The sequence below is a fragment of the Colossoma macropomum genome, unplaced genomic scaffold (genome assembly GCF_904425465.1).
Source record: "Colossoma macropomum unplaced genomic scaffold, Colossoma_macropomum, whole genome shotgun sequence".
In the NCBI taxonomy this organism is placed as follows: domain Eukaryota; kingdom Metazoa; phylum Chordata; class Actinopteri; order Characiformes; family Serrasalmidae; genus Colossoma; species Colossoma macropomum.
In genome coordinates this window covers 20,701,224-20,726,796 of record NW_023494788.1, presented here as the reverse complement: position 1 = coordinate 20,726,796, position 25,573 = coordinate 20,701,224, and the positions used below count along the sequence as shown (strand labels likewise).

At 39.9% G+C, this 25,573-nt stretch overlaps 1 protein-coding gene across 1 annotated transcript in view; it reads right to left on the bottom strand.

Annotated features, from left to right (window-relative positions):
• Positions 1-25,573, bottom strand: part of fstl5 (follistatin-like 5) — a 225,944-nt gene that overhangs the window by 80,717 nt on the left and 119,654 nt on the right. Inside the window, exons 5-6 of the mRNA XM_036568782.1 lie at positions 21,617-21,813; positions 15,022-15,142 (exon numbers count right to left, since the gene is read on the bottom strand). Coding sequence (XP_036424675.1) covers positions 15,022-15,142; positions 21,617-21,813 — 318 coding nt within the window. The remainder of the gene's footprint in view (positions 1-15,021; positions 15,143-21,616; positions 21,814-25,573) is intronic.

Below are 25,573 nucleotides of genomic sequence, written 5' to 3'. Positions count from 1 at the left end.
CTTTGCTTAACAAAGTTGAAACGCTGTTTGATGTGATGAAAGCAGAAGTAAGGGATCAGTGTACTTTACCTCACCCTCATGTAAAGCACAATACAGGCCAGTGGAGGATGAGAGAGAAAGAGAAAGCCCCCGCTGTCAGCTCTGGGTCTTAGCTCTCTTTTCTTGACACTAATGGGGAAGAATGTCCTTTGTGTTTAATTAAACTTTGAACATTCGTGCCTTGAAACATAGTTCTGTCTCCTCTCTTTCAACCTGCTGCCTTAACAACATCTATAACAGCAGAACACATGCACAACAAATTCTAAACAAGCTTTGTAGCGTGACTGTGTGTGTGTGTGTGTGTGTGTGTGCGTGTGCGTGTGTGTGTGTTAGGCATGGATAATACCCTGACACCGTCTCCACCGCTCGATAATATCCTCCCTAACCATTCAATTACACTCCTTTGTATCGTAATAGGTTTGGAATCTGCTCCGGGGCCAGTCACTCTATTGGTTTGCTGTCTCTCGGGATTGAAATGTGAAGATGTGAAGTTATAGGAATGTTTATGAATGAGGAGAGAGAGAGAGAGAGAGAGAGAGAGAGAGAGAGAGAGAGAGAGAGAGAGAAAGGAAAAGGTATGGAAGAAAGAGAAAGAGAGACAGAGATAGACAGAAAGATAGAGAGAAATAAAAATAGAAACATAGAGAAAGTGAGTTGAGCAGAGAAAAGAGGAGCGAGAGAAAGAGAAAAAAGGAGGAGAAGAAAAAAAGAGAGAGGGAGATAGAGAGAAAGAGAGAAATACCAATAGACAGAAAGATAACGTTTGACATATAGAGAGACAGAAAGTAAGAAAGAAAGAGTGAGAGAGAGAGAAGAGAAAGCGTAAGGAAAGGAAGAAGGAAAACGTGACAGAGATAGAGAGAAAGATAGAGAGATATAAACAGAAAGTGAGTTAGGGAGAGAAAAAAGGGAGAGAGAGAGAAAGATAGAGAGAGAATGAGAGGAAAGAAGAAGAAAGAAAAGCATGGAGAAGAGGAAGAATAGAAAGAGAAAAAGAAAGACAGACAGACAAAAAGAATAGATGATAGAAAAGAATAGAAAAGAGAGGAAGGAAGACAGAAAGACAGAGAGAGAGGGTGGGCAGAAAGAGAGAGAGAGAAAGAGAGAGAGCGAGAGAGAGAGAGAGAGACAGAGAGAGAGAGAGAGAAAGAGAGTGAGAGAGAGAGAGGCTCTTGGTGCTTTTCCACCAGACCACAGAATTTTTTTTAATTCATAATCAGACATTTTTTCATTATTTCCAATGCTAAGCGACTCACCTATGCTGAATTTGATTGCCCTTCATGTCAGGTAACATATGGGTGGAGCTAGAAGTAGTGTGGGAATTTGATTGGTTCAGCACAATCAGCACAGAGAGCTGCTGTTAAATGTAGGATACATTATAAACCAGTACTTCAAGCTGCTCCACTGTTGCTGCTGTTGCCTGTGTTTTCTGTTAACACTAGCATGACATGGAAAATCATGTCACCATCACACCAGACCTCCAGAGAACCCTACCTACTTTGATAGGAACTACTCTGTGATGGGAAACAGACGCTGAATACAGTATCACAGTAAAGAGGACTCCATTCAGATAAGAGTGAACAGAATAAATGAATGCAGCAGAAGGAACTCGCACAGACTTTATGAACTGGACTGTGTCTGATATACGCCGCTGAAGTGTGTTCCTTCATTTTGGAGCTCGCTGTGTGTCAGTGTGGGGGAGATGGGTGGGCTCTCCCTGAGGACAAACCTGCCACCAATAACTGCAGTATGTGTAATTAGAGCTGAGCTGCAGAACAGTTTTGATTTACTCTGCACTCGGTCCGCATTACTGAATGTTAGAGCTGTTAGAGGGAGACCTTCATCACTCATGGGGGGCAGTCTCTGAAGCTGCTCTGTGGTAGAGCCGTTTGGTCATTTCTATAAAATCAAACCACCTTGGGAGCAACAACATTTTATACAACTTGGCTGTAAATCTATATCTTAGGATGTGCTAATGCCATAGAATATGCTGAAAATGTAATAGAAACGAAAACACAGACTTACTTTTCTCTGCTTTAAGCTTTAGCTCAGCTATACCTGCTTTTCTCACATCTCTGTCAGGAACAGTTTCTCATTCGCCAACTTCTTTTTCAAATTTTCTCGTTCCACCTTAAATGGTGCCTGAGGTGCCAGAATGTAGCTGATGCACCATTTAAGGTGGAACAAAAAGCTAGCGAACAAGAAGCTGACTTTGACCTTGTGACTTTAAATATTATAAATGCTTATAAGCACTTACAAACGCAAATAAGTCAATTCGTCTCTGTTTCATTAGCTACTAACTAGGTAAAATCATTATCTGTGTTGCTGTGTGACCAGCAGTCTGCACGCCAACCTTCAGGGTTAAAGGCTGAATTAGCAGTTCTACATTAACTCCAGCGTTTCAGATCATTTATTGTTAAAACTGTGTTTGAATGATCAGCAGAGCTTTATTTTACTGCAAAGCAGGATTATTTTATTTTCACCTAAAAATCTAATTCTGCTGTGGAGCTGCAACAGGGCAGTTAAAAGAGCTGCACACAGCTCAGGAGCCACATGTTGCTGACCTCTGCTCTACGGCACTGATCAGCTTTGGGTGCCCAACACCCTAAGCCAGTTTTGTATACTGTATAAGCCAGTTATGTATACTGTATACAGTATATTTTACAGTTTATAGTATCCAAAAAAGGATATTTTCATGGTAGTGAAACGCTTTTTGGTGTTATAAAGAATCATTTTTTTAAATCAGGTTTTCTGCCATAAAAAACATTTAATTTAGCAAATAATCATTTATGCATTCAAATTGTTTTTTCACTGTTCACAATTGAATATAGAACAATTGCCTTTGCTAAAGAGCCCTAGAATAACCCCATTTTAAGGGTATACACTCTCTTTAAATGCATAAATAGCTAGTCCTGAATGTAGGTGTGTCACCATAGCTCTTCAGTTCCTTGGGACAAAAATTTTACTTGCCTACACTATCTGCTGTTTTTACAAATCTCTTTTGTTTATTCTTTTGAACATGTACAATCATACATGGGAATGCTTCCAATATTTCTGCCAGTAGCAGAAGAGGGTAAAATGTAATTTATTATAAAGTATCCAACAAAAACTTTTCAAATGGCAATATGGCTAATTCACTTGTCTAAGACGCGAGTCTCCAGGCTTCTGAGGAGCAGCAAATCCTTAGCTGGAGGCAGGAAGGAGGTCGACATGAGCCTCATAAACACGATGCGTTTATTCTTTTTTTTCCCCCCCCGTCTTCCCTCCTGCGGTGAATTTATAAGCCCATAAAGCCACTTTGATCGTCGGCGAATCTTTCAAAAGCACGGCTCAGCTGGGCCAATTGGAATAAAACCTTTGGTGAGATCCAATCAATGTGAGTGACGGATGTGAAAATGGCTGCACAAAGGCTGATTTTACTGAGTACTCCGCTGATCTCCACCACAGCTGCCGGCCGAGCCTCCAGAGACGCCAGCGCATTAGCATGCTAGCGCTCTGCACAGGCCTCTAATTGCTCTAATTTTAATACACCTCCATGAGGGATCGGGGAAAAACTGGAGGAAAAGGGGAGAACTTTCCTGATTTAGGTTGATAGAGTGGAAGGTGTGCTTTTTAATTTGCGTGCTAGTTGTCTCTACCCCTCTCTCACTCTCTCTCTCTCTCTCTCTCTCTCTCTCTCTTTGGTGATTTCACCCTTCGCCTTCTCTCATCTCCACATCTCCACATCTTAAACAGCTTCCATGACTTCTTATTGAAGTCAATTTTGTTTTCAAGTGAGACCCCATTTCTTATTACACAGTCCTCCGCTGCCAATGACATTGAAAATTGTGATTGTGTGTGTGTGTGTGTGTGTGTGTGTGTGTGTGTGTTGTGTGTGTGTATGGGGCAGTGGTGGATTTAAGTTCTTTGTCGAGGCATATCAACGCTGCCTGATGAAAAGAATGGCAATTCTGAGCGCTGCCTGTTGGCCGGGGAGCCAGTAATTGCTTTCTGACTCCGCAGGAGGATCTTAATAGTGTAAAGCACAAAGCACAAAGACATAGACCCTTTCTTAGAAAAAAGGTAGATGTATGGAGATGAATCACATCCCAAATCCGTGCATCTCCTCACCCACTTCAGTAGGTTTGTGTGTTTGTGCGAGTGCAATGAAGGTAAAGAAAGCCTTCAGGCAAAGTGTGAAGGTGGCAAATCCAGCTTTCTCCTCCTGAAAAGCTGCTCTACTTCTCTTTTTCTTATGTGTTTGTTACATAGCTGCTTAAAGACCCACCTACGGCCACAGCAATGCTGGACTAATCACGCTACAGATATGCAGTCATCCAGTAATCATGACGCAGAGCAACAGCGACCCACCAATCAGTACGTGAATCACAAATAGCAGGTGCGTACAGTCATTATATTGTGTTAAAGTGCCAACCATTATATATTTTTCTTTGTATTTGTTTATTTTTTTTCCTTCTGAACTCCAGTCTTGGACCATCTCACATCACAGCCATGATAAATTCAAAACTACCTGTTTTTGTGGATTGTTTTTTATGGTATGAGCAGGACACTGAGACTGGTACCATCACCTCCCAAAGAAAACTGGCCATAGGTACCCGGCTGTCCAGGTGATGTAAAGGAAAACAGAGCTCATTGGACCAGGTGACCTTCTCCCATTGCTCTAAGGTCCAGTTCCGACACTCGCATGTGCATTGTAGGTGCTTTTGACAGTGGGCAGAGGTTAGCATGGGTGCTCTGACCGAACTGCGGTGACACAACCTTGTATGCAGGAGGTAGCAACGCACTGTGACACATTCCTTCTGGAACCATCATCAGTTGACTAGATGGGATGGCCTTGATTGCTCTTGCGCATTGATGAGCCTTGGGCGCCCAACACTCTAAGCCAAATATGCATACTGTATAAGCCAGCTATGTATACTGTATACAGTATATTGTACAACCCTGATAAGCTCCAAACTAGATGTTTTTTTAATTATATAAGCAGGAGGCTGAAAAGTCACTTAAACCTTGAACAATATTTATATACAAAAGCAAAGAAAACTAGTGCTTCTGTTATATGAGTGCTTTAAATAGCTTAATGGCTTACTTAAAAAGTTTTAGACAACATTCTGCAAGGACTATGAAACCTAACTGCTGTTTTAATGTCTGTACTGAAGAAACTTTACTATTTCATTAACATACTACTGCAGATGCCCCGAGGCAGGACATTCCAGGAGATTCTAAAGCGCTGGAGCGGTTTTCATGCTACATTCGGCTAGAAAAAAAATAACTGACAATTTGTTGTGTTTGATGTGTCAAAAGAATTGTTCCTTAAGCCTGATATTTCCAGCTTTTCTAACCTCTTCTTGATTTCAGCATACAGTAAAATGCGCGGTATCACACAGGCAGGACTACGTGGTTGATCTTCAGTCTTTGATTTCAGATCTGTGTTACATTTTAATGAACCGGTTTTTCCATCTTTGCAAACATTGGTATGTCTTCTGCCAGATCAGCCTAAGTTTAAGTTTGTATTCCGAAAACTGTCACTTCTAAATGGAGGCTAAAAAATATGCAAAGCATCACCAGCTCAATTTACCAGCGTGAGAAAGCCTGCTGGGTCCGCACCCGGCAGGGGAGTATGTATGAGGAGCCATTAATTGTCACTGCACTGCTAGCCATGAATAAGCCAGACCACTCTTCCCTGCAATCAAGCCTTAAAAGCGTCACAATCGTGCTCCGGTTGGCCTAAGGCGAAGTGAAAATGGCCTCTGGAGTGGGAGATGAGTGCAGGAATCTTTGTACACTCATTTAGTATGTCTTGAAAAGCCCTTCCTGCAACAAAAGATGATCTCTGTGCATGGAGAAGAGGAGAAATAATCATTCTGCACTGTGGGCAGGAGAGAACAACAAGGGATTTACACTGTGTATACAATATGTCTGTGAAGGTTTTATTAGTCATCCAGCTCATTCAACTGACTTGTAATAGGTAGTCTAGGCTGCTTGACTTGTGGAGGAATTATTAAAAAAAGTTTTGCCTTTCAAAAAGAGGCTTCGTCAGTTCAACCAAGAAGTGGGAACATCCCAAGCATTTGACACGCTACAGTTGACTCATTCGTAGGATGTCATGAAGCTTGCTTATCTCATGGTGTCATCATGCCATCCTAACATTTTTGCACCAATTCATACTTTAATACTTCACAGACTGTCCTACAACCTTCGTGAGATCACAGGCAGTTTTTCCTGTAGATATTTTTCCATTTTCAGGTACTGAAGGTTCCAGTTTTATGGATTCCAGTACCTGCTTATGAGTGGATGCAATTGGTACTCAAGGGTGCTCTCCTCTATCTTTAGTCACAAAGCCAATGACAATTTAGCAAATTCTTTACTCTTCCAGGTGAGGATGAAGTCACTAAGCACTATTTGAGACCAATAATTGCTCCAGAATGTAAACTAATATGCTATGTTGATGTGTTGACCACAGCATAACCCACACTGAAAAAAAAGTTCCTCCACACATTTTGTGCAGTTACATTTTTCTACCAGAGAGGCCGCAAATTCCCCATATTTGCTAAACTTACAAAGTGCAGCTTTAAGCTGTAAGTCTTAACACTTTCAGCCAAAGCCATTGACAATTAAGGAAATTCTTTACTCTTCCAGTTGAGGATGAAGTCATTAAGCTCTATTACTAATTATTAATAATTGCCCCAGAATGTAAACTAGAATGCTATGTCCATGTTTTGATTGCTATTTTTAGAATTGATACTTTGTAACAGTAACAACTGGTGACATAAGCTAGTTAGGAAGCTAATGCTAACATAATTAGCACAAAACATTGACAATTATACAGAAACATGCAGCATCAAGCAAAGCTTATATTTATTATTTGTTGTGTGTGATAATATGAGCAAAAACATTCATTCCATGAAGACAATTACAAATGTAAATATCGTTAGCTTTAGCTTCCTAAGCAAACTCTTTACAAAGCAATCAACACATCAACATACCACTCGAGTTTACATTTTGGTGCAATTATTGGTGATGTAGTAGTGCTTAGTGACCTGATCCTCACCTGGAAGAGTAAAGAATTAACTATTTGTTGGATTAAAGCTGCACTATGTAAGATTTGTTTGTTAGAACTGAAAGAATCCTTTATTATTAGTCAAGAGGAAAAAAAAAAATCTGCTAAAATATGGTGTTCTTGCACTGCTGTGAATCTCCCTGTAAAGCCTGGAATATTCATTCAAAAGTCAGAGCTTTTGGGATTTGGCAGGAGTTTTTCAGATCACATCAGACATCTTTATGTATTGATGTCACATGCACAGACTCAAAAAGAAGGTCCAGCTCGATATGGGCTGGTTATCTGAGCAACATTGGTGGGGTGCTCACAGTGCTGAAAATTGGTGAAAGGAAGGAGAGAGATATCGCTGAATATGGAGACCCAGTCATCCTCTGCGGCATCACCCATGGCTGAAGCAAAAAAAAACATAGAACCAGTGAGAACCGGTGTTCTAATAATCTGTCCTTCCTTTGGAGTGAAGTCCTTCCCATTGGGTGAAGGATTTTCCCATTCTACAATGGTGCCTGAGTGCCTCAGTGGCCTGAGATGTCAAATGTATCTGCTGTACTATTTAAGGTGGAACAGGAAAATTCAAACAAGAAGCTGGCAAATAAGAAGCTAATTTCAGCTTCATGTTATTTGAGCTATAAAAATATCCTGCCTACAGTTTTATGTGAAGGTCTATGTCTACATATGCACTCCAGTAGGACATGTTGACAAGGTAGCAGAAAGCTAAAAGGAGCTAAAAGGGAGAGCGACGGAACTTGTGGTAGGACAGAATCAACATTGGCTTGGCTTTTCAGAGGTGGCGACAGCTCCAAGACCTGAAGGGACTCAGGAGTGATGATGAATTGGCTTTTTACTTGCTGGACAAGTAAGTTATGTTGGTCATTTACTAGCTAGCTATTGAAAATAGCCAGCAAGATTACTACTGTTGTGAAATTTAGTGCTACCCTTGTAACATAATGAAATGTACCATCGTAATTGTGAAGTTGTTTTGGTTATACAGCTAACGTTAGCTGGCAAATTTGCTAATATTATCTGGTTACTTGGCTAACAGTGCTATTTTTACATCAGAGTTCAGTCTCTGTTTGGGAAACTTGTAGCTGTATAGCCAATGTTAGCTAGCTAATTTGCTAATATTGGTCTTTTTCGCGCTCAAGTTTAAAACTCTATAGTTTGATAAACCAGGCTAGTCATTATGCATAGATCATTTCTAGTGCTACCATCTGTCTCCCTTCATAAACACAACCAGTATAAAATTTACAGAGCTAACATTTAACATTGCCTAAATAGATGTCTGACTAAGGGGATGCTTGCATAACTAATGGACACGCGTGATACCCAGCCGTCTTTGAATAGTACTGTTGTTAGCTATCAGTTTTCTGTGGTAAAGGAGACAAAATTGCAACATAACCCACGTTACAAAATGTTCTTCTGCACATTTCGTGCAGCAAATGTTAACAAAGACAAATGAGAACACCCTTTGGTACCATTAGGTCACTTGAGCAGTACCAAAAACCATAAAACCAGAGCCTTTAGTACTGGATAGTCTATGAAAAAATCAAAGTTTCCGTTTTTTTTATGGTGCAGTTGGAAAACAAATGCTAACCCTATTACATGATTCATCTCTTAGGACAGTCCCTGTACAGCAACTCAAGGTTAAATGCCTAGCTGGATCAATGGCACTGAGAGCAGGAACTAATGTAATTGTTATCTATTCTGTGTAAACGACATCCTTCCCATAAAGACTAATTACAGTGTCTTACTGTATTTCCCACAATTCCTCTCTCCCTCTTTTTCATGCCATGCCTGTAGCTCCTACTGAAGCTCAGGGGAGTCTAAGACTCTGCAAACCAAAACTGGGCCATTTCATGCCCTCATGATCTGTCACCCTCCATCACGTTCCCCAATCAATAGCTAGAACACTGACTTACAGCCCCTACAGCACAGTCTGGGCTCCACAAACCAACAAACCTCAATTCATTCACTTTCACAAGCCCACTTAATCAATCCCTATCTGAGCCCATCAGCTACGGCTTTCTGATCAGATGTTCATTTGATCTCCAGATCGCTCTATCGGCTGAGAGTGAATACAGAATAAATGTGAAGGATGATGTGATTTCAACCTCCATGGTCTTTGCAAACACATTGATCTTTTTGGGAAATAAGTTTTTTTTTTAATGTAGCGAGACTCAGTCATATCAGTGACATGATGGAATTAATATTCAGTTTTCCTTACAGCACACCACTGGGAACATTGATTGTGGTAGCTTGGGTTGTTTGTGTGTGTGTGAGTGTGTGTGTGGGGGGGTGAGGTTCAGGTGGGCAATGGGGAGTGTGAGGGATGAATTATTCATAAGCACAATGTGTTATCTCTGCATTGACAAACAATGCAGCAAATGCTTGAATATTCAACAAAATCAGGCAAAATGCAAAGAGTTCAGACAGCCTACTTTGCTATGCAAAGATAAATGCTGATGCGATCATCCTATCTGAACATATATGATGTATACATTTTCAGCCTCGCATATCTCAGGTTGCTCAGCTCCTGTGAAGAGCATTTTATGCTATCTGGCATTGAATTTTCTGATACGGAACATACAAGCTGCCAAGTCAATGTCACCCTTTCATAGTGAGATGCTTGACTTTTGACTCACTTAGCAAGTAAAGTGGAAGGACAAAAGTCCAGAGTAGCAAGTTGTAAAATACATAATAGTTAAAGCTGTTGTGCTTTATTGTAAGTGGACAGTAAGGGAGCTCTGTGTACTGTAAAATGGAAGTGGGCCACATGGCAGTATGCAATTATATCACATACATTATAGAACTGTGCAAGACCACCCTTCCATTCGTTTAATATTAAGTGGTGTAGAGAAAAACAAACAAACAAAAAAAACAGAAAACATATTTAACAGAAAATTACACAGGGGAAGCAAAGCATGAGTGAGCAATCTGGCTTGAAAAACTAAATATAATATCTTTTTTTTCAGTATTTAGTAGTGTCCACTATTTTGCCTTTATTACATCTTTATTACAGCTTCCATCCTTTTTTGGTGACTTGCTTTCAGTACAGGACCAAAAACAACAACAAAAAAGGAGGGATATGTTTTCATATTCCCAAGAAGTTGGTTTTTGGTTAATACAATCCAACTAATTCCAATCACAAATTTACCTTCATCAGTCAATAAAACTTTACTCCACAGTTTTGCTGTTCTAGTGCAAATTTTCTTCTTTTTGTCTCATTCTTTTTCTCAGTGAGGGCTTCTCGATGGCTACACATCCTTTCAGACTCATAGCGCTGAGTCGTTTTCAGATCTGAGGTAAGAGTGGAGCTTGATTTTCTCCTCTCTCTCAAAGATGAAAGCTTAAATACTGTTTATCCTATTTTCCCTGCACCTTTTTCTAAGCTTTAGAAACTCTGTTTTTTTCACTTATTTTCCTTCGACATTCCCCCTTTTTTCAAGTGGATTATCTTACATCTAATATCCTCTGAAACATCTAAAAAGTGAATAACTTGTCCTTAATTGCCATTTTGACTGGAAATCAAGGGTGAGCTCTCACTTTTGCACAGCACTGTTCAACCCCTTAAATGGCCAGAGCCCACTGGCAGGACCATAGTGTTATTATACACTTCTAAACCCTAAGAATAGTTAATCCCATTTGCATTGAAGTCCCTGTAGTTACTGAATAATAAGCCTTTACAAGGCTCCAGACAAAAAATTTGCCACTGACTCCTAATAGAAAAAAGTCAGGTGCCAATAACTTTTTTGAGTGTCAAATAATAATAAATAAAAAGGTAAATAGAAATAAATAAACTTTTCAACACACTTTTGATTAAATTATCTCTGCCTTCCACCGTGCCTGACCATCGTCATATATATTATCATACATCTTCAACACATTCAGTCTGCTTTTTTCATTAACAAGATTTGGGAGATGAATTTGGTGAAGGGTAGTTCTCTACTGCTGTCATGTAGGCTGTGTTGAATTTAATTTTAAGCTCCTTGAATCCTTTTTCAGCTGTTTTTTCACGTGCATGAGACACAGCACGGTAGGGGCCCTCTTTGGACAATAACATGCATGCATTTTTATGCGTTCGACTCTTGCCATGTTCGTCTCTTTTTTGAAATAATTCGTTCCTGTTAAGAAATCTATTTTTCCAGCTATATCTTTGCTTGCTTTGGAACAGAATATGCAGTATAGGCTTTATGTTACCATACCTGAGACACATAAATTCCTGAAGCCAAGAAGTTCTGAAATCTGTCTGTGGTTATACTTTTGCATAACATTTTGTATCTTCCTGTGGTTCTTTCCGTAATTCGCTGGTCCTGAGTCAGACAGGGGTCGAGCAGATGACCTCTTAAGGTCTGACAGAGATTTGAACTGTGTAAAAAAATCTGATATTGTTTGCTTCGTGATTTTTCACTGCAATAATCCCAGTTTAGCTGATCTGCTTTCACTCTGATTGAAATCCCACGAGCACACAAGCCTATTAGTTATGCTTTAAGATGAAAATACATAAAAACAACAAAAGTAATAATTAATAATTGTGAATTGTGAACATTTTAGTCGCAGTTTGGAGCCGTGCTTTATATATATAATAAGCCTGGGATTTTAAGGGGTTAACACAGCAAGGGGAATCTAAAGTGTAGATACAGTGTAGGAGTATCTAATAAAGTAGTGAGTGTATTTTACATTGTGTGTGTTCCAGCTTGTTAGAAATCTTGTGATACAAATTATGTATCGTGAAGTCTTTAAATGTCGCAGTATTACTTTTTTGTTTTTTTTACATGTTGAGATTCTATAGCTAGACATTTAGATTAAGGTTATTTATAAGCTGCTCGGATGTGCTTCTTCTCAGAAAACTCCTCCAATTGTGCGAAGGATGTTCTTTATTTTACACCAGAGATAGAACTGCTGGGGGGGTGGAGGAACAGGGGGAGGAGGAGGAAGAGAGGAGAATAGCTCTTCACTGAGTGGACCTGTTGACACAAAGTCTTTTCATTTTAAAGTCCAAGCTTTGGCAGAAGAGTGAAAAATAGCTCGGAAATATAGGAAGAACAGAACAGAACAGTGACTCTTCAAGGAGGGAGGAACTGCTGCTTGGCCCGTTTGATGTACCTCGCCTGAAGGGCCATTTCCCCACCACACACACACACACACACACACACACACTCCTACTTCTTGCAAGAGCGGCAAACTTGTGGGATTCAATTCATCCCCAAACTCATACTTTTTCTCCAGATTTTTCCCTAAAAGACTAATGAGTTACAGTAAGAAGCAACATTGCTTCATTATGCATTTCATCTCTCTTTTCTCTTCTTTCCTGCGCCGCACCTTTTCATACCCTTATTAGAATGTCTCGGCCCTTGCAGAATGTCAGTGGATATTGAATGAATTTCAAATGCCAGAAGCGGATGAGACTGAAAAGGAAAATGAGGAGAGAGAGATAGATCAGACAATGTAAGGACGAGAGAGACAGAAAAAGAGTGAGAGAGAGAGAGCGATAGAAGGGAAGTGGAGGGGGATTCACCAGGCCCTATTCTTCATTCAGCCCTCAGAGGCTTTACACTCTCATCTCTCAATATTTGTTTTTTATTCTCTGAAAAATGACAAAGGTCTTTGTGAGGAATCACCCAGAATCACCTTACAGCCAAGGAGCCAAAGTTTGCAATTTAAATTATTCACTTCAGTTCTACTTCACCAGAATCCAAAACGTCATTGTTAGCTCACTCTATCAACAGCTAGATCAGCAAGACTGACTGTCAGCTAAAAATCTGACCACAATGCACAACTATTCAGGCTTTTATTAGAGTGTAGTTTTAGACATGGATGTACGATATGGACATAAAATATGTTGTTTGATAAAGGTGTTGTATATTTACAATGGCAAAAAATGACATTATGATTAAATTAGTGTGTCAGAACTGGCTGTGAAGCAACCTCTCTTTTTACATAGCAAACAACAGAAAACTACAAAAGAACAATTCAAAATTGTGCAAAGTGCAAGATATAAAAGGAATAAAATACATCACAGCTGCATATCTATCTATCTATCTATCTATCTATCTATCTATCTATCTATCTATCAGACAAAAAGTACAGTGTAAAAAAATATATATATATTCAAAGTAATTTCAGACTACTGATCCATACATCATAAGAGTTTTAGACAAAGTAAAGAGCAGCTATTTTCAAATAATGTCACTGTAAAATAAAAAAAAAATTGAGGATAAAAAGTTTTGTTCAGACATTGACAATGTAGCAAAAATTAATTATGTATACCCTAAAAGCTAACTATTTATTATAGTTATAGTTATAAGTTATAGCCCTATAAACTGAAAACATATATAGTTATTTCCAAAAAAGGCTCCTTATAGTGACACAGGTTTGTTGTGACAGTATAGAGGTAGTTGTTGGCTATATAGTAGAGTGGTTAAGTTATATCTACTGACAGCAGACTGGGGTTTAAGCTAGAGGTCTGCACTCCTGCGAGACTCCCATTGGATCCGCAGGACAAACCACAGTACCTTATGGCGTGGAACTAATTTTCAGTGTTGGGAGCAGAACGAAGCACGCATATAGAGGAACACACGGGATGAAATCTTGTGGGAGCGGGATTGAAAAAACACTCCTGTGCAGTCCTCTAGTTCAAGCCTGGCTCAGGGAGGCATAGTAAGCCTCTAACACTGTATTCCTATAGAATATCTAATTCTGTCTGTTGCTGCACATGTGATATGTTCTGCTATTTCAGCCTTTAACAAACCACTTAAAGCAGGAACTTCACTCCAGAGACCACAATTTCACTGCTCCAAAGTCCAATGCTGGGGAGCTTCATGGATCTCTAACCGATGCTTTACATTGGGTAGAGTGACCTTAGGCTTATGTATGGCTACTCTAGAGCATCCTATTTATTTGCCAATGCTTTTATACAGAGATTGTAATATGTTGTTTTTGCAATTGGACACTTGTGTGAGCATTGGACCTCAAAGGTAATCTCAAGTTCACTTTGGTCTTGCAAATTATTTATAATGAGCCAGATTTGGCTGGACATCATGCAACTGATGTAAAAACTACTACAACCTGCCCCTAATTGTAACCTTAACAATGTGTACATTTCCATTCAATTCTGTTTGTGCAAATTCCGAACAATTTACCATTGTAAGACACACAGGGGAAAACCATATTAAAAAGCCCAGTTACTCACAGATAGAGTAGAATAATAACCACAGGCAAAACCAAAATGCCCTCCACATTAGCTTCACTTCACTACACCATTGTGTTTACAGAGAAGCAGCATGACAGGTACTAACTGAATCCTGGGTCACAGAGGTAATTATTAGGCCTCACCTTTTACTGCATATCCCTTAATGAGAAAGGAGATAAGAACAACATCTTGGCAATAGACTTATTTATGCTGTTACTATTCAATGACCTAAGCAGAGATATCAGTACAAGCTCCAATTAAAGCTTAACAAGGTTTTCTTCACCTTTATGGCTCTAGCAAGAAGTGAGTTTAGAGCAGGAACTGCTTCTGCTTCAGTCCATTGCCAAGGCCACTAACCCTGCAGAAATGTCTCATTACTCATTTAGAGGGAGATGTAGTTTTATAACAAACCTGGACCTCTATGGACCAAACCTATCCCATAGATGCAGCTCAATACCTCAGGCACATTGCCTCAAAGTTTAACAAAGAAGCAAAGGAAACAAGAGCTTGGATTTCAAAGTTTTGCCTCTTATGAGTTATATCTGTCAGGCAGGTTTGAGAAATAGAATGGATCCCTTCGGGATGGCTGAGTTCTCTGAGATATGCCTTGAGCATCAACAGAGGCTCTATGCAATCAGTGCTGATGTGGCAAAGGTGTCAATCGTCCTTTTTTGGTTTTGTTTCGGTTTATTTTTATGTGTTGTGTGGCATCATTTCACATTTTAAAGACTGTACTTACCGAAGGCAGCATAGAACTCATCCTTAGTCAGATGCTCATCATCATTGGCATCGTTATACTTCAGCAAGTCGAACAGAGTGCACTCCGATGCTGTCTTGCTCAAACCCTCTTGCTTAATGACCTGAGGGACAGTAACAGGCAGAGAAGTCCATTAGTCTTGATCTGTCTCGCTTTTTCAAGCATGTATTTGTAAAGTGATAAGGGAACACATACATCTTGCAACATCACTCAAATTTTACTAAATGGAGATTTGTGAAAAGAGCGATTTTATCACTGTTTGCCCAAAGGTATGTGGACATTCCCTCTAATTCACCTATGCTGACATGTTCAAGCACAGAGACAGCTTGAATGATCTCCATAGAAAAGTACTGACCGATAGAATTGGACACTGAAGCAGCTACGCCAAGGTCACCATGCCCAATACCAACTGTCAGCTAGAGGGGTATAACGCCTCCCAGCATTGGGCTGGTGAGCAGTGAAACTGGATTCTCTAGAGTGATGGAGCTCCATCCAATACCTTTGTGATGGGTTTGTGATCCAGAAGTAATCATCCAGCTCATGCAGTGGTCCCAACCCTGGTCCTGGAGTACCTGCTGCCCAGCACATCTAGTGCATCTCCTGCTCCTAATACACCTGATCCAACTAGTTAGCTCATTAACAAGCCTTTCAGTGATGTGTTGTAAACTGGGAAAACGCAAGAATGTGCAGTACTTCAAGACCAGAGTTGGGAACCTGTGGAAATCCTTCTCATAAGGGTAGAAGCTGTTACTGCTGCAAAGGGAGGATAAACTCCCTTGGATTCAGAAAAAATCATAGAATGAGTAGCTGTCTACAAACTCTTGGACATGTAGGGTTGGATTCCCAGACCTAGATTATGCCTAAGCCTAGACTACATGAGATATTTCATGGTAAAACACTATTGGCATTGCTGTTGACAAGAATAGGCCTAATTCTAATCTACAAAACCAACCTATGATGCATTACTGATGTTGGTTTATAGTCTACATATCACTGTTGCTGGAAGAAAACCTTGTATCTCCAGAATGGTAACTTTACAGGAGAAGGAAAAAACATACTTTACTTTTAATGTAAGTCAATGGAACCAGACTTTTTTCCAAGTCGTTTTTGGCAGTTTCTTTTGGCCCATTCCTCATGAAATTTACACACAATGTAAAGGGCAACAGGCATTTTCAAACTATGTCAAAAACTGAAAAATGACAAAAATACAGGTACATGGTTTTCTTCTGACAGCAGCGATATGTTTTGCTCCAAATTCATTTACTTTTGCATTTATGTGGAGTTATATTATTTTGGTAGGCTGGCCACTTCTGAAAAAATCACCACTGGGGGTTCTCTTCATTTGGAGATAATAGCTATAGGAGAAACTAGACATAGATTTCACTTTATGCTCAACTTCCAATCAAATCTCATAAGTCATAAGCCAATCGCATCCAGCCTTGATGTCATTTACAATGTATTGCTACAATTCCCTTCAAGAATAGCAAAAATGTCTCTGGTGTAGCACTGAGGCATTAATGTTAGTGATTTTAGAAAAACAGTATTGATGAAGTCATTGCTTGTAATACATTAAAATGACGATGGTTACAAACTACAGTCGTTTAAACCTGCATACCTGCACTGTGGAAGGGATGTAAAGCACACCATCACTGGACTCTGGAGCAGTGGAAACATTCTGTGGAGTGAAGAATCACACTACTCTATCTGGCAGTCTGATTAACAAGCCTGCCAAGAAAACATAACCTGCCTGACTGCATTGTACCAACCGTAAAGTTTGGTAGAGGAGGGATAATGATATGGGGTTGTTTTCAGGAGTTGGTCTAGAACCCTTAGTTCCAGTGAGGGGAAATCTTAATGCTTCAGCAGAACAAGACATTTTGGACAACTGTATGCTTCCAACTTTGTAGGAACAGTTAGAGGAAGACCCTTTTTACTGTTCCAGCATGACTGAGCCCCAGGCCCATAAAGGCATGATTGGGTGAGTTTGGTGTGGAGGAACTTGACTGGCCCTCACAGAGCCCTGACCTCAACCCCATCAAACACCTTTGGGATGAACTTGAACAGGGACTGTGAGCCAGGTGCTCTTGTCCAACATCAGTGTCTGACCTCACAAATGCTCTTCTGGATGAATGGGCAAAAATTCTCCCAGAGACACTACAAAATCTTGTAAAAAGCTTCCCAGAAGAGTGGAAGCTGTTATAGCTGCAAAAGAAGGACCAACTCCATATTATTGCCCATATTATTAGGAGAATGGGATGTCATAAAAGCTCCTGTGGGTGTAATGTGTAACTGTCCCAATACTTTTGTCCAGTATAGTATAGTGCATAGTATATCTTTTACCACCAAAAATCTTTTTTTTTGCTTTATACAAACTGTGGCATATAAAAAAAAATGGGCCTGCAACAGAAAACATGTTAAAGATAGACCTATGTTGCATCAACACAGCTTATGCCTGGTCATAAGCTATGTCAGTCAAAACATTCTGGGCTTTAAAACTCACCAACTGGTCATAAGCTGAAATTTCACTAAAACTAGGCATACCTAGCTGGGAGCAGTCATAAAGTCAAACTCTAGGCCTTTTTTCTTCTGTATGTTTGGTAAAATTGAGAGAATATCCACATTCCCCCACAGAGAAATGTGCATAGCTGTGGTGTGTTCCAGGGGTCAAGAGAGGGGGTCACCAACCCCAAAATGCATCTTTGAACAATCGCTGCTTAAAAGGCTGAAGAAACCTGCTGGGTGCACTCCTCTTGACCCACCTATGTTTATGTCTTTTTGAACTTTTAACTTTTTATCCATCAATATGACTTCAATCAGACTCTATAATGAAATCAATGTGAAAGTTTCACTGTTGGTGAAATTACTTCTGCTTTTTTTAGTTTTGTAGCATCAGCTAGCAAGCTGCCAGTGTACAGCAGTTTTTCTTAGCAACCCAGGCTGCTTAGCAACCATCATTGTTATATATACCGATCAGGCATAACATTATGACCACCTCCTTGTTTCTACGCTGATTCTCCATTTTATCAGCTCCACTTACTATATAGGTGCACTTTGTAGTTCTACAATTACAGACTGTAGTCCATCTGTTTCTCTGCATACTTTGTTAGCCCCCTTTTACCCTGTTCTTCAGTGGTCAGGACCCCCATAGACCCTCACAGAGCAGGTACTATTTGGGTGGTGGGTCATTCTCAGCACTGCTGTAACACTGACGTGGTGGTGGTGTGTTAGGGTGTGTTGTGCTGGTCTGAGTGGATCAGACACAGCAGTGCTGCTGGAGGTTTTAAACACCTCAGTGTCACTGCTGGACTGACAATAGTCCACCAACCAAAAATATCCAGTCAACAGCGTCCTGTGGGCAGCGTCCTGTGACCACTGATGAAGGACTAGAGGATGACCAACACAAACTATGCAGCAGCAGATGAGCTATCGTCTCTGACTTTACATCTACAAAGTGGACTAACAAGGTGGGAGTGTCTAATAGAGTGGACAGTGAGTGGACACAGTGTTTAAAAACTCCAGCAGCACTGCTGTGTCTGATCCACTTGTACCAGCACAACACACCACCACCACGTCAGTGTCACCGCAGTGCTGAGAATGATCCACCAGCCAAATCGTACCTGCTCTGTGAGGATCCATGGGGTTCTTGACCACTGGAGAACAGGGTAAAAGGGGGCTAACAAAATACGCAGAGAAACAGATGGACTACAGTCTGTAACTGTAGAACTACAAAGTGCACCTATATAGTAAGTGGAGCTGATAAAATGGACAATGAGCGTAGAAACAAGGAGGTAGTCATAATGTTATGCCTGATCGGTGTATGTATTCACATGACCTTGCACCGCTAAGACTAGTCTTAGTTGCGCCTAGGTGTAGCTTTAGTTGGTGTAACAGGAGTAAAGTCCTCTCTGAAAACCAGTCTTAGCTACGACCGAATAATTAAGACCATCTTCGAAATGGCAGTTTGTTCATGTATTTCCTCCATTTTCTCCCATCCAAGCAGCTGAGCCCCTAATCTTTCTGCTCGCAACCCATTACGTGTTTTACGCCAAGGATTGCCATCTTCCCCTGGGAGAGGGTCTCTGAGCAGACTCGCAACAAAAAGCCAAAGTTCTGCATGCAGAGCACACCTTTGGTTTCCTCTTCTAAAGATTTGTTCCCTCTCTGTACTTAAATGAAAGCCACCTTATCACCTTTTTCAAGCACACCAGTGTGGAGAATGCAAATTGACATGCATAACAATATGGAGGATGCAAATAACAGGAAAACACTGTGCACTGAATTAACGTATTAATGTAGTTAACGCTAATGCTAACAAACAGAGAGGAGAGAGAGAGAGAAAGAGACATGCTTTGACAGATGTGCTTTGAGAGCAGTCTTTGCAGATGAATATGAACTATTTAATGCAGCGCTGTGCCTCTGTGTGCAGGTGCAAAGGCCCTGCCTCAGGATAAAGTCCAGAACAGTTTGGACCCACAGAGTCTTGCTTACTCGCACAATATTTCAAAGGAATGCAGCAAAAATGCATCCCTGTAGTTGATAAATGATAAACATTCCAGCTAGAACTTTCTTGCTGGGACATACATTTTCAAAGACTTTATTTCGCAGTGGCCGGTTGATCTGATATCTAAAATGAGCTTCAAACACACTTCAGAACGCTCATCATTTTTCAAGAAACAGCAGGACGCCAGGAGTGCGTTTGAACTTCATTTTCATTCATATCTTTCTTTTTCTCCAGAGCATTTATATTGCAGTGGGCCGCAACTCAGATGGCCAAAACTGTTCTTGACGCTGGCTTATAGAAGTTAGCACAGCCGGTTTGCTTCACAGTCTATTTTTGCAGTCGTTTAACGTAGTCCAGGGAGCTCACGGCTCTGACCCTTTCACAGTGAAGGGCCAGGAAAGCCGCTTGGTACTCGCTAGCCCGTCACCTCCACTCAAAAAGGCTGTAAATATGACATGCTCAGCAACCAGTACACAAAGGGACAACATGTCACCTTCATGCTCCGTTCAAGCTGACTGAAGGTTATAAAGGGATCTGTCCTCTTCTGGATCATGTAGTGTCTTAAGGTACAAATGCAAGTCTAGGATCACATTTCATGTACCTTGAATACAAATTGAAATATATTGCTGTGCCATCTGTTGTCAGTACAATCAAAAATATGAGTAAAAATGCACTATATGGCCAAAAGTATGTGGACACCTGCCCATCACATATATATTAGCTTGTTGTACATCCTGTTCTAAAACCATGGGCATTAATATGGAGTCCCCCACAAACCCTCTTTGTGTCTGTAACAGCCTCCACTCTTCTAGAAAGGCTTTCCACAAGATTTTAGAGTGTATCTGTGGGAAATTGTGCTCATTCAATGAAACGTGCATCAACTGACGTTTAATGAGAAGGCCTGGGCTGCAATTAACAATCGAGTTAATTTGAAAAGTGTTCAATGAGGTTCAAAGAGGTGAGGGCTCTGTGCAGGCCGCCGGAGTCCCTCCAGACCAAATCTGTCAGACAGTGACCTCACTTTGTGTATAAGGTGTCAAACAGGAACAGGAAAGGGTCTTCCCCAAACTGTTCCCACAAAGTTGAGAGCATGTAACTTTCTTAATTGTCTTTGTATGCTCTGGCATTAACATTACCCTTCACTAGAACTAAGAGTCTGAGCCCCAGACCATTATCCCTCCTCAACCAAACTTTACTGTTGACATTGTACATTCTCCTAGCATTCTCCTGGCATCCGCAGAACCTAGATTCATCCATTAGACTGCCAGAGAGTGAGGCACGATTCATTGCTTCAGAGACCATGTTCCCACTGCTCCAGATTCCAGTAGCTGGTGTGCTTTACACCACTCCACCTAACACTTTGCATTGCACATAGTGATATTAGGTTTGTGCGCAGCTGCTCAGCCATGGAAACCCATTTCATGAAGCTCCTAAGACAGTTCTTGCATGAATGTTGCTTCCAGATGCAGTTTGGAACTCTGTAGTGAGTGACACAACAGAGAATAGGCAATTTTCATGCGTTACATGGTTCAGTACTCAGTGGCCCAGGGCTGTTGTTGCTTTTAGTTGCTTTCTTTTCACAATAATAGCGCTTACAGTTGACTGCGGTAGATGTAGGAGGGCAGTAATTTCACTAACGGATCTGTGGTAAAAGTATCATCCTATGACAGTGCCACATTTAAAGTCATTAAGCTGTTCATTATGACCCATCCTATTGACAATGTTTGTCTATGGAGACTGAATGGCTATTTTTGCTTAATGTTATACCTCTGCTAGCAACGAGTGTGACTGAAACACCTGAATTCCATAATTAGGAAGTGTCCACATACTTCTGGCCATATAGTGTATATTGTAATAGATTGTCCATATATTAGTTTTCTGCGCAGGAAATGAGCAATAAATATGGCTAGTTTCTGACCTCTTCATATCCCAGACTCATTATATCATCCAAAGGCTTATTATTCAGTAACAACATGGAAAGCAATTCAGACTGGCTGATGTAAAGGAGATCTGGACTCCCATGGCCACTTTTAAGAGTTCAAATAAAATAAACGAAACAAAATTGGCATCTCCTACCTGTGAAAGCTCACTGCTGTCCACTCTTCCACTCCCGTCAGCATCAAAACGTTTGAACATCAGGTCAGCTACGCGCTTCCTGGATGCCATGTTCTTCTCATAGCTGTCCCGGTTACTTGGTGCCAGATACCGCTGAGCGTGAAGGTCCAGAACTTTGGTCTTCAGTGTCTTATAATCTCCAAGACGACAGTTATCATCTGTAGGGAGGAGATGCCAAAAGAAATGATGTTAAGAATACTGTGAAGTCCCCTATAGGTATCTACGTAATTATTTTATTATTATTTTATTCAGTAGTAACTTAAACACTTTCAAAACAAAGTGTTCTAATGGATTATTGTGGTATCCTGACCTAGACACAAAGATTTGTCTAGTTGTTTTATGCATTATTTCATGGTTTCTTGGGAATGACAAGACATTTTTAAATCCTAAATACATTTCTTGTCAAATTATATGATTGATCACCACTAAATACGAGGCATCAGGAACGTTAAATTTTTTGGACTCATCTAAAACTTCCAAAATTTACTTGAAACGTTTGAAGTTGAAGAGTCCTCACAACAAATTATAATGATTTTATACATTGTTCTGCAACCAAACTGGTTTTACATTATTGACAACACTATTTCCGAACTTGTGAATTGTTGTATATCACAGTGTCTTCAACAGTGAGAGCAAATAGAAAACTTGCAGAGCTCTAAAATCGAATCGTCATTCTGTAGTTGGCATCATGCCCATATTCGGGACTTTAAGTCCAAGCTGGTCTTGTTTATGACAAAAATAATAGTGTCTCCGAAAGTCACCACTGTCATGACCTGCGGTGATATAAAGTTCCAAAGCCCATATGTTTTGCTGTTCTTCCAAACGCTGCTGGATCTTGTAAATTTCATGGCTGTTAAATACAATTATTGCTACACGTGAGCTAAAACTGCTGTGCACTAAATTTGCACTCTTATAGAAGATGATTCTTCAAGAGTTCTTTAGTAAAGACAATGGTTTTATATACAGCCATATACAACACATTCTTCATCAATCTGAAGAACCGTTTTACCATGCAAAACCAATTAAGCATGCAAATGGTTCTTTGAGTGTTCATGGTCCTATATAGAACCATTGTCTTTACTAAAGAACCCTTCAAGAACCATCTCTTTTAAGAGTGTACATTATAAGACTGGCAACCCCACCAGTTTTAGGCAGTTTAAACCGGTGTTGGTTTACAATAGTGTCGAAGTTTAATAGTAGATGTACTTTCATGCACCACCATTTCAGTGCATACTCTTATTGCTAAACAACACAGGACAGAACATATTGACTTTGGGGCAATTTTATCCGCCACAGGATGTAACAGCGGCGTTTCGACTACAGAACGATGCATGACTTCAGAGGTCTGTTGACATTGGCAGTGACATGAAACTACAGTGTTTGCAGAAGTAGCAGAAAAGTTTAGGCCCAGTTTCTATACAAGGGCTACTTTTTATGCATGTGAAATTTAGGTTCACTGAAAGATCTTTAATTGATTGTGATCCTTCATTCATTAAATAGTAACTAAGGGCTAGTTTAAGTAAAAGTGCTAACAGGAATGGATCTGGCACTTCTAATGATCTGTAAGCAGAAATATATCTTCATTTTTAATTAAACAAATATGCCACCAAAAACACAAATCAGCCTTTTTTTTTAAAAAAAAACCAGCATGCCACCCATTTTTTCGGGGGTTAAGGTGGGCTACCTTGATATACTAGACCTGTTAATAGAAAGGAAGCCTGTGCTATGGTAGCTACAGCTGCCAAATGGACATTATTTGATGGATAGATAAATAAAACCCTAAACCCTACGCCAATTTTATCCTCATTTTTCCCCATATAAATTAATAGTATAATGTCAAGTGTTTTTATGTGATGTCAAAATCTCTCAATATCTGAAATGTGAAACATTTAATTCAAAAGTTCATGTAACAGGAATTGGTCCAGTGTCCACTCTTTGGACACATTCGAGCTGTGCCCTCTTTTTGGCCTGGAGAAAGTGTGAATCAAAACCAGAATATCTCCATTTTTTTATAACTCAATTTCATGATCTATAGCTGTATAAATGAGTATGTTTATGGAGCTTTTAATACATTCTGAGGAATATGCAGTATATGTCACATACTAGTCAAAAGCAGTTCATTACAGCATTTTACTGACAGCCACATTATTACAGCATTAAGAATAATTTTAGCAGTTATGTTGCTTATATTCTTATTCACAGCTCCCAAAAAAGAGTAGCATTATTATGAAAGTTCTCTTATGCTTTAATACTGTGGCCAGCTTGGCTAGGCCAAGTGATTTGAAGCCAGGCAGGCCATGAATGACATATTCATGTGGTCCAACATTACTTCTCCAGTACAATATTTCTTCTGTTTATGATATAAGCATTAATAAAACCTGATTAACCATTGTAAGCACCTCTAAACACAAATGTGGTAATGTAAATGATATGTCTTATGTATCAGAGACTATATATATGTATATACAGACTCTATATAATATACAGTTATCATAAAGCCTAGAATATCTGCATAGCAACATCCACTGACTGTTATAAACTGTCATACCAATAAAAAAATATCAGTCAAAGATCAGCAACATGACAGTACTATAGATCGTGCAGCTCACGTAAACTCAATTGATTGGCAGTGTTGTGGCGCTGGAGGAGGGTTGAAGTGGAATGCTAGCAGAAACTCCTTGTAACTGTTTACTTGAAATGCTCCCAACTGTCAAAATCTGAGCAGTGATTCGCTCATTAAAGTAGGGTTATTGTCACTCATAACAGTGCAAGACTGAATATGAAGTACAATATTTTTTCCATATAGTAACAACAGGGTGAGTGTTCTAGATCCATGTGAATAACAAATGACTTTATTTGTCAAGTTTCTCCCCACAAGTGCAAACACTGACTTCAATCAATGTGCCCATCACATAAGAACAAAAGGACACAACATCTGCGTGCTGCCATTGATGAACTAGAGCGTCTCTCTATGTTTCACACACAGACAGTTGGCAAAGAACTGTGCCATCTTAGTAATGGCATGTGAAAAACTGCCACGATGAAGGTGTTAAGCACTTGAAACAATTCTTACAACTGAGTATGTATATAAATATATATATATATGTGTGTGTGTATATATATATATATATATATATACACACATTAAAGAAACAATCTTGTCAACTGATGCTTTAAAGCAAATGCAACATTTTCATCATTACCTAGAGTTAGACATTTTTTTTGTTTTTGTTTCCGACACTATCTAGACATTAGATCATTAATTTCCTGGGCCCAAAGCAGAGAAGCAGAATGAAAAGTATGAAGAATGACAGAAAGAACAGAAGAGTAGCAGCTGGGTTTTCTGGACTGACAGATGTCAAAACAGTCAGAGCTCATTTTCACATTAATGCTTTACCTGCTTTTTGTGTGTTTATATATATGTGTGTGTGTGTGTGTGTGTGTGTGTGTGTGTGCAAAATTCTAAGTGTAAAGTTAAAGTTTAAAGCTAAGTGAAAAAAGTTTCCAAAACCAGAGTTAAAATCATTACTGAGACTTTCAGCAACTCCACAATTCCTGCTAGACACCAAAATTGTCCCCATCAGACCATCAGATAAACAGCACTTAAAACTTTCGTCTTTGAGAGAGAGGAGAAAATCAAGCTGCTTCAGATCTGAAAACATCCACAGGTGTTTCTGTCCATCCTTCCACTGTGAGAAGACAACTCAGCGAAATGAAAGGATGTGTAGCTGTCAAGAAGCTGCAAATCAAACAAAGAAGCTGCTGGTGTCCTCAGAACAATGGACTGACCACCCCAGAGTCCAGACATCAACATCCCTTAATTTGTTTGGAATTACTTGGATTGTGAGAAGCACAAAATCTAACCAAGACTGAACTTTGGAGGTGTGGAAAAATATCCCTGCAGATTTCTCTGAAAAC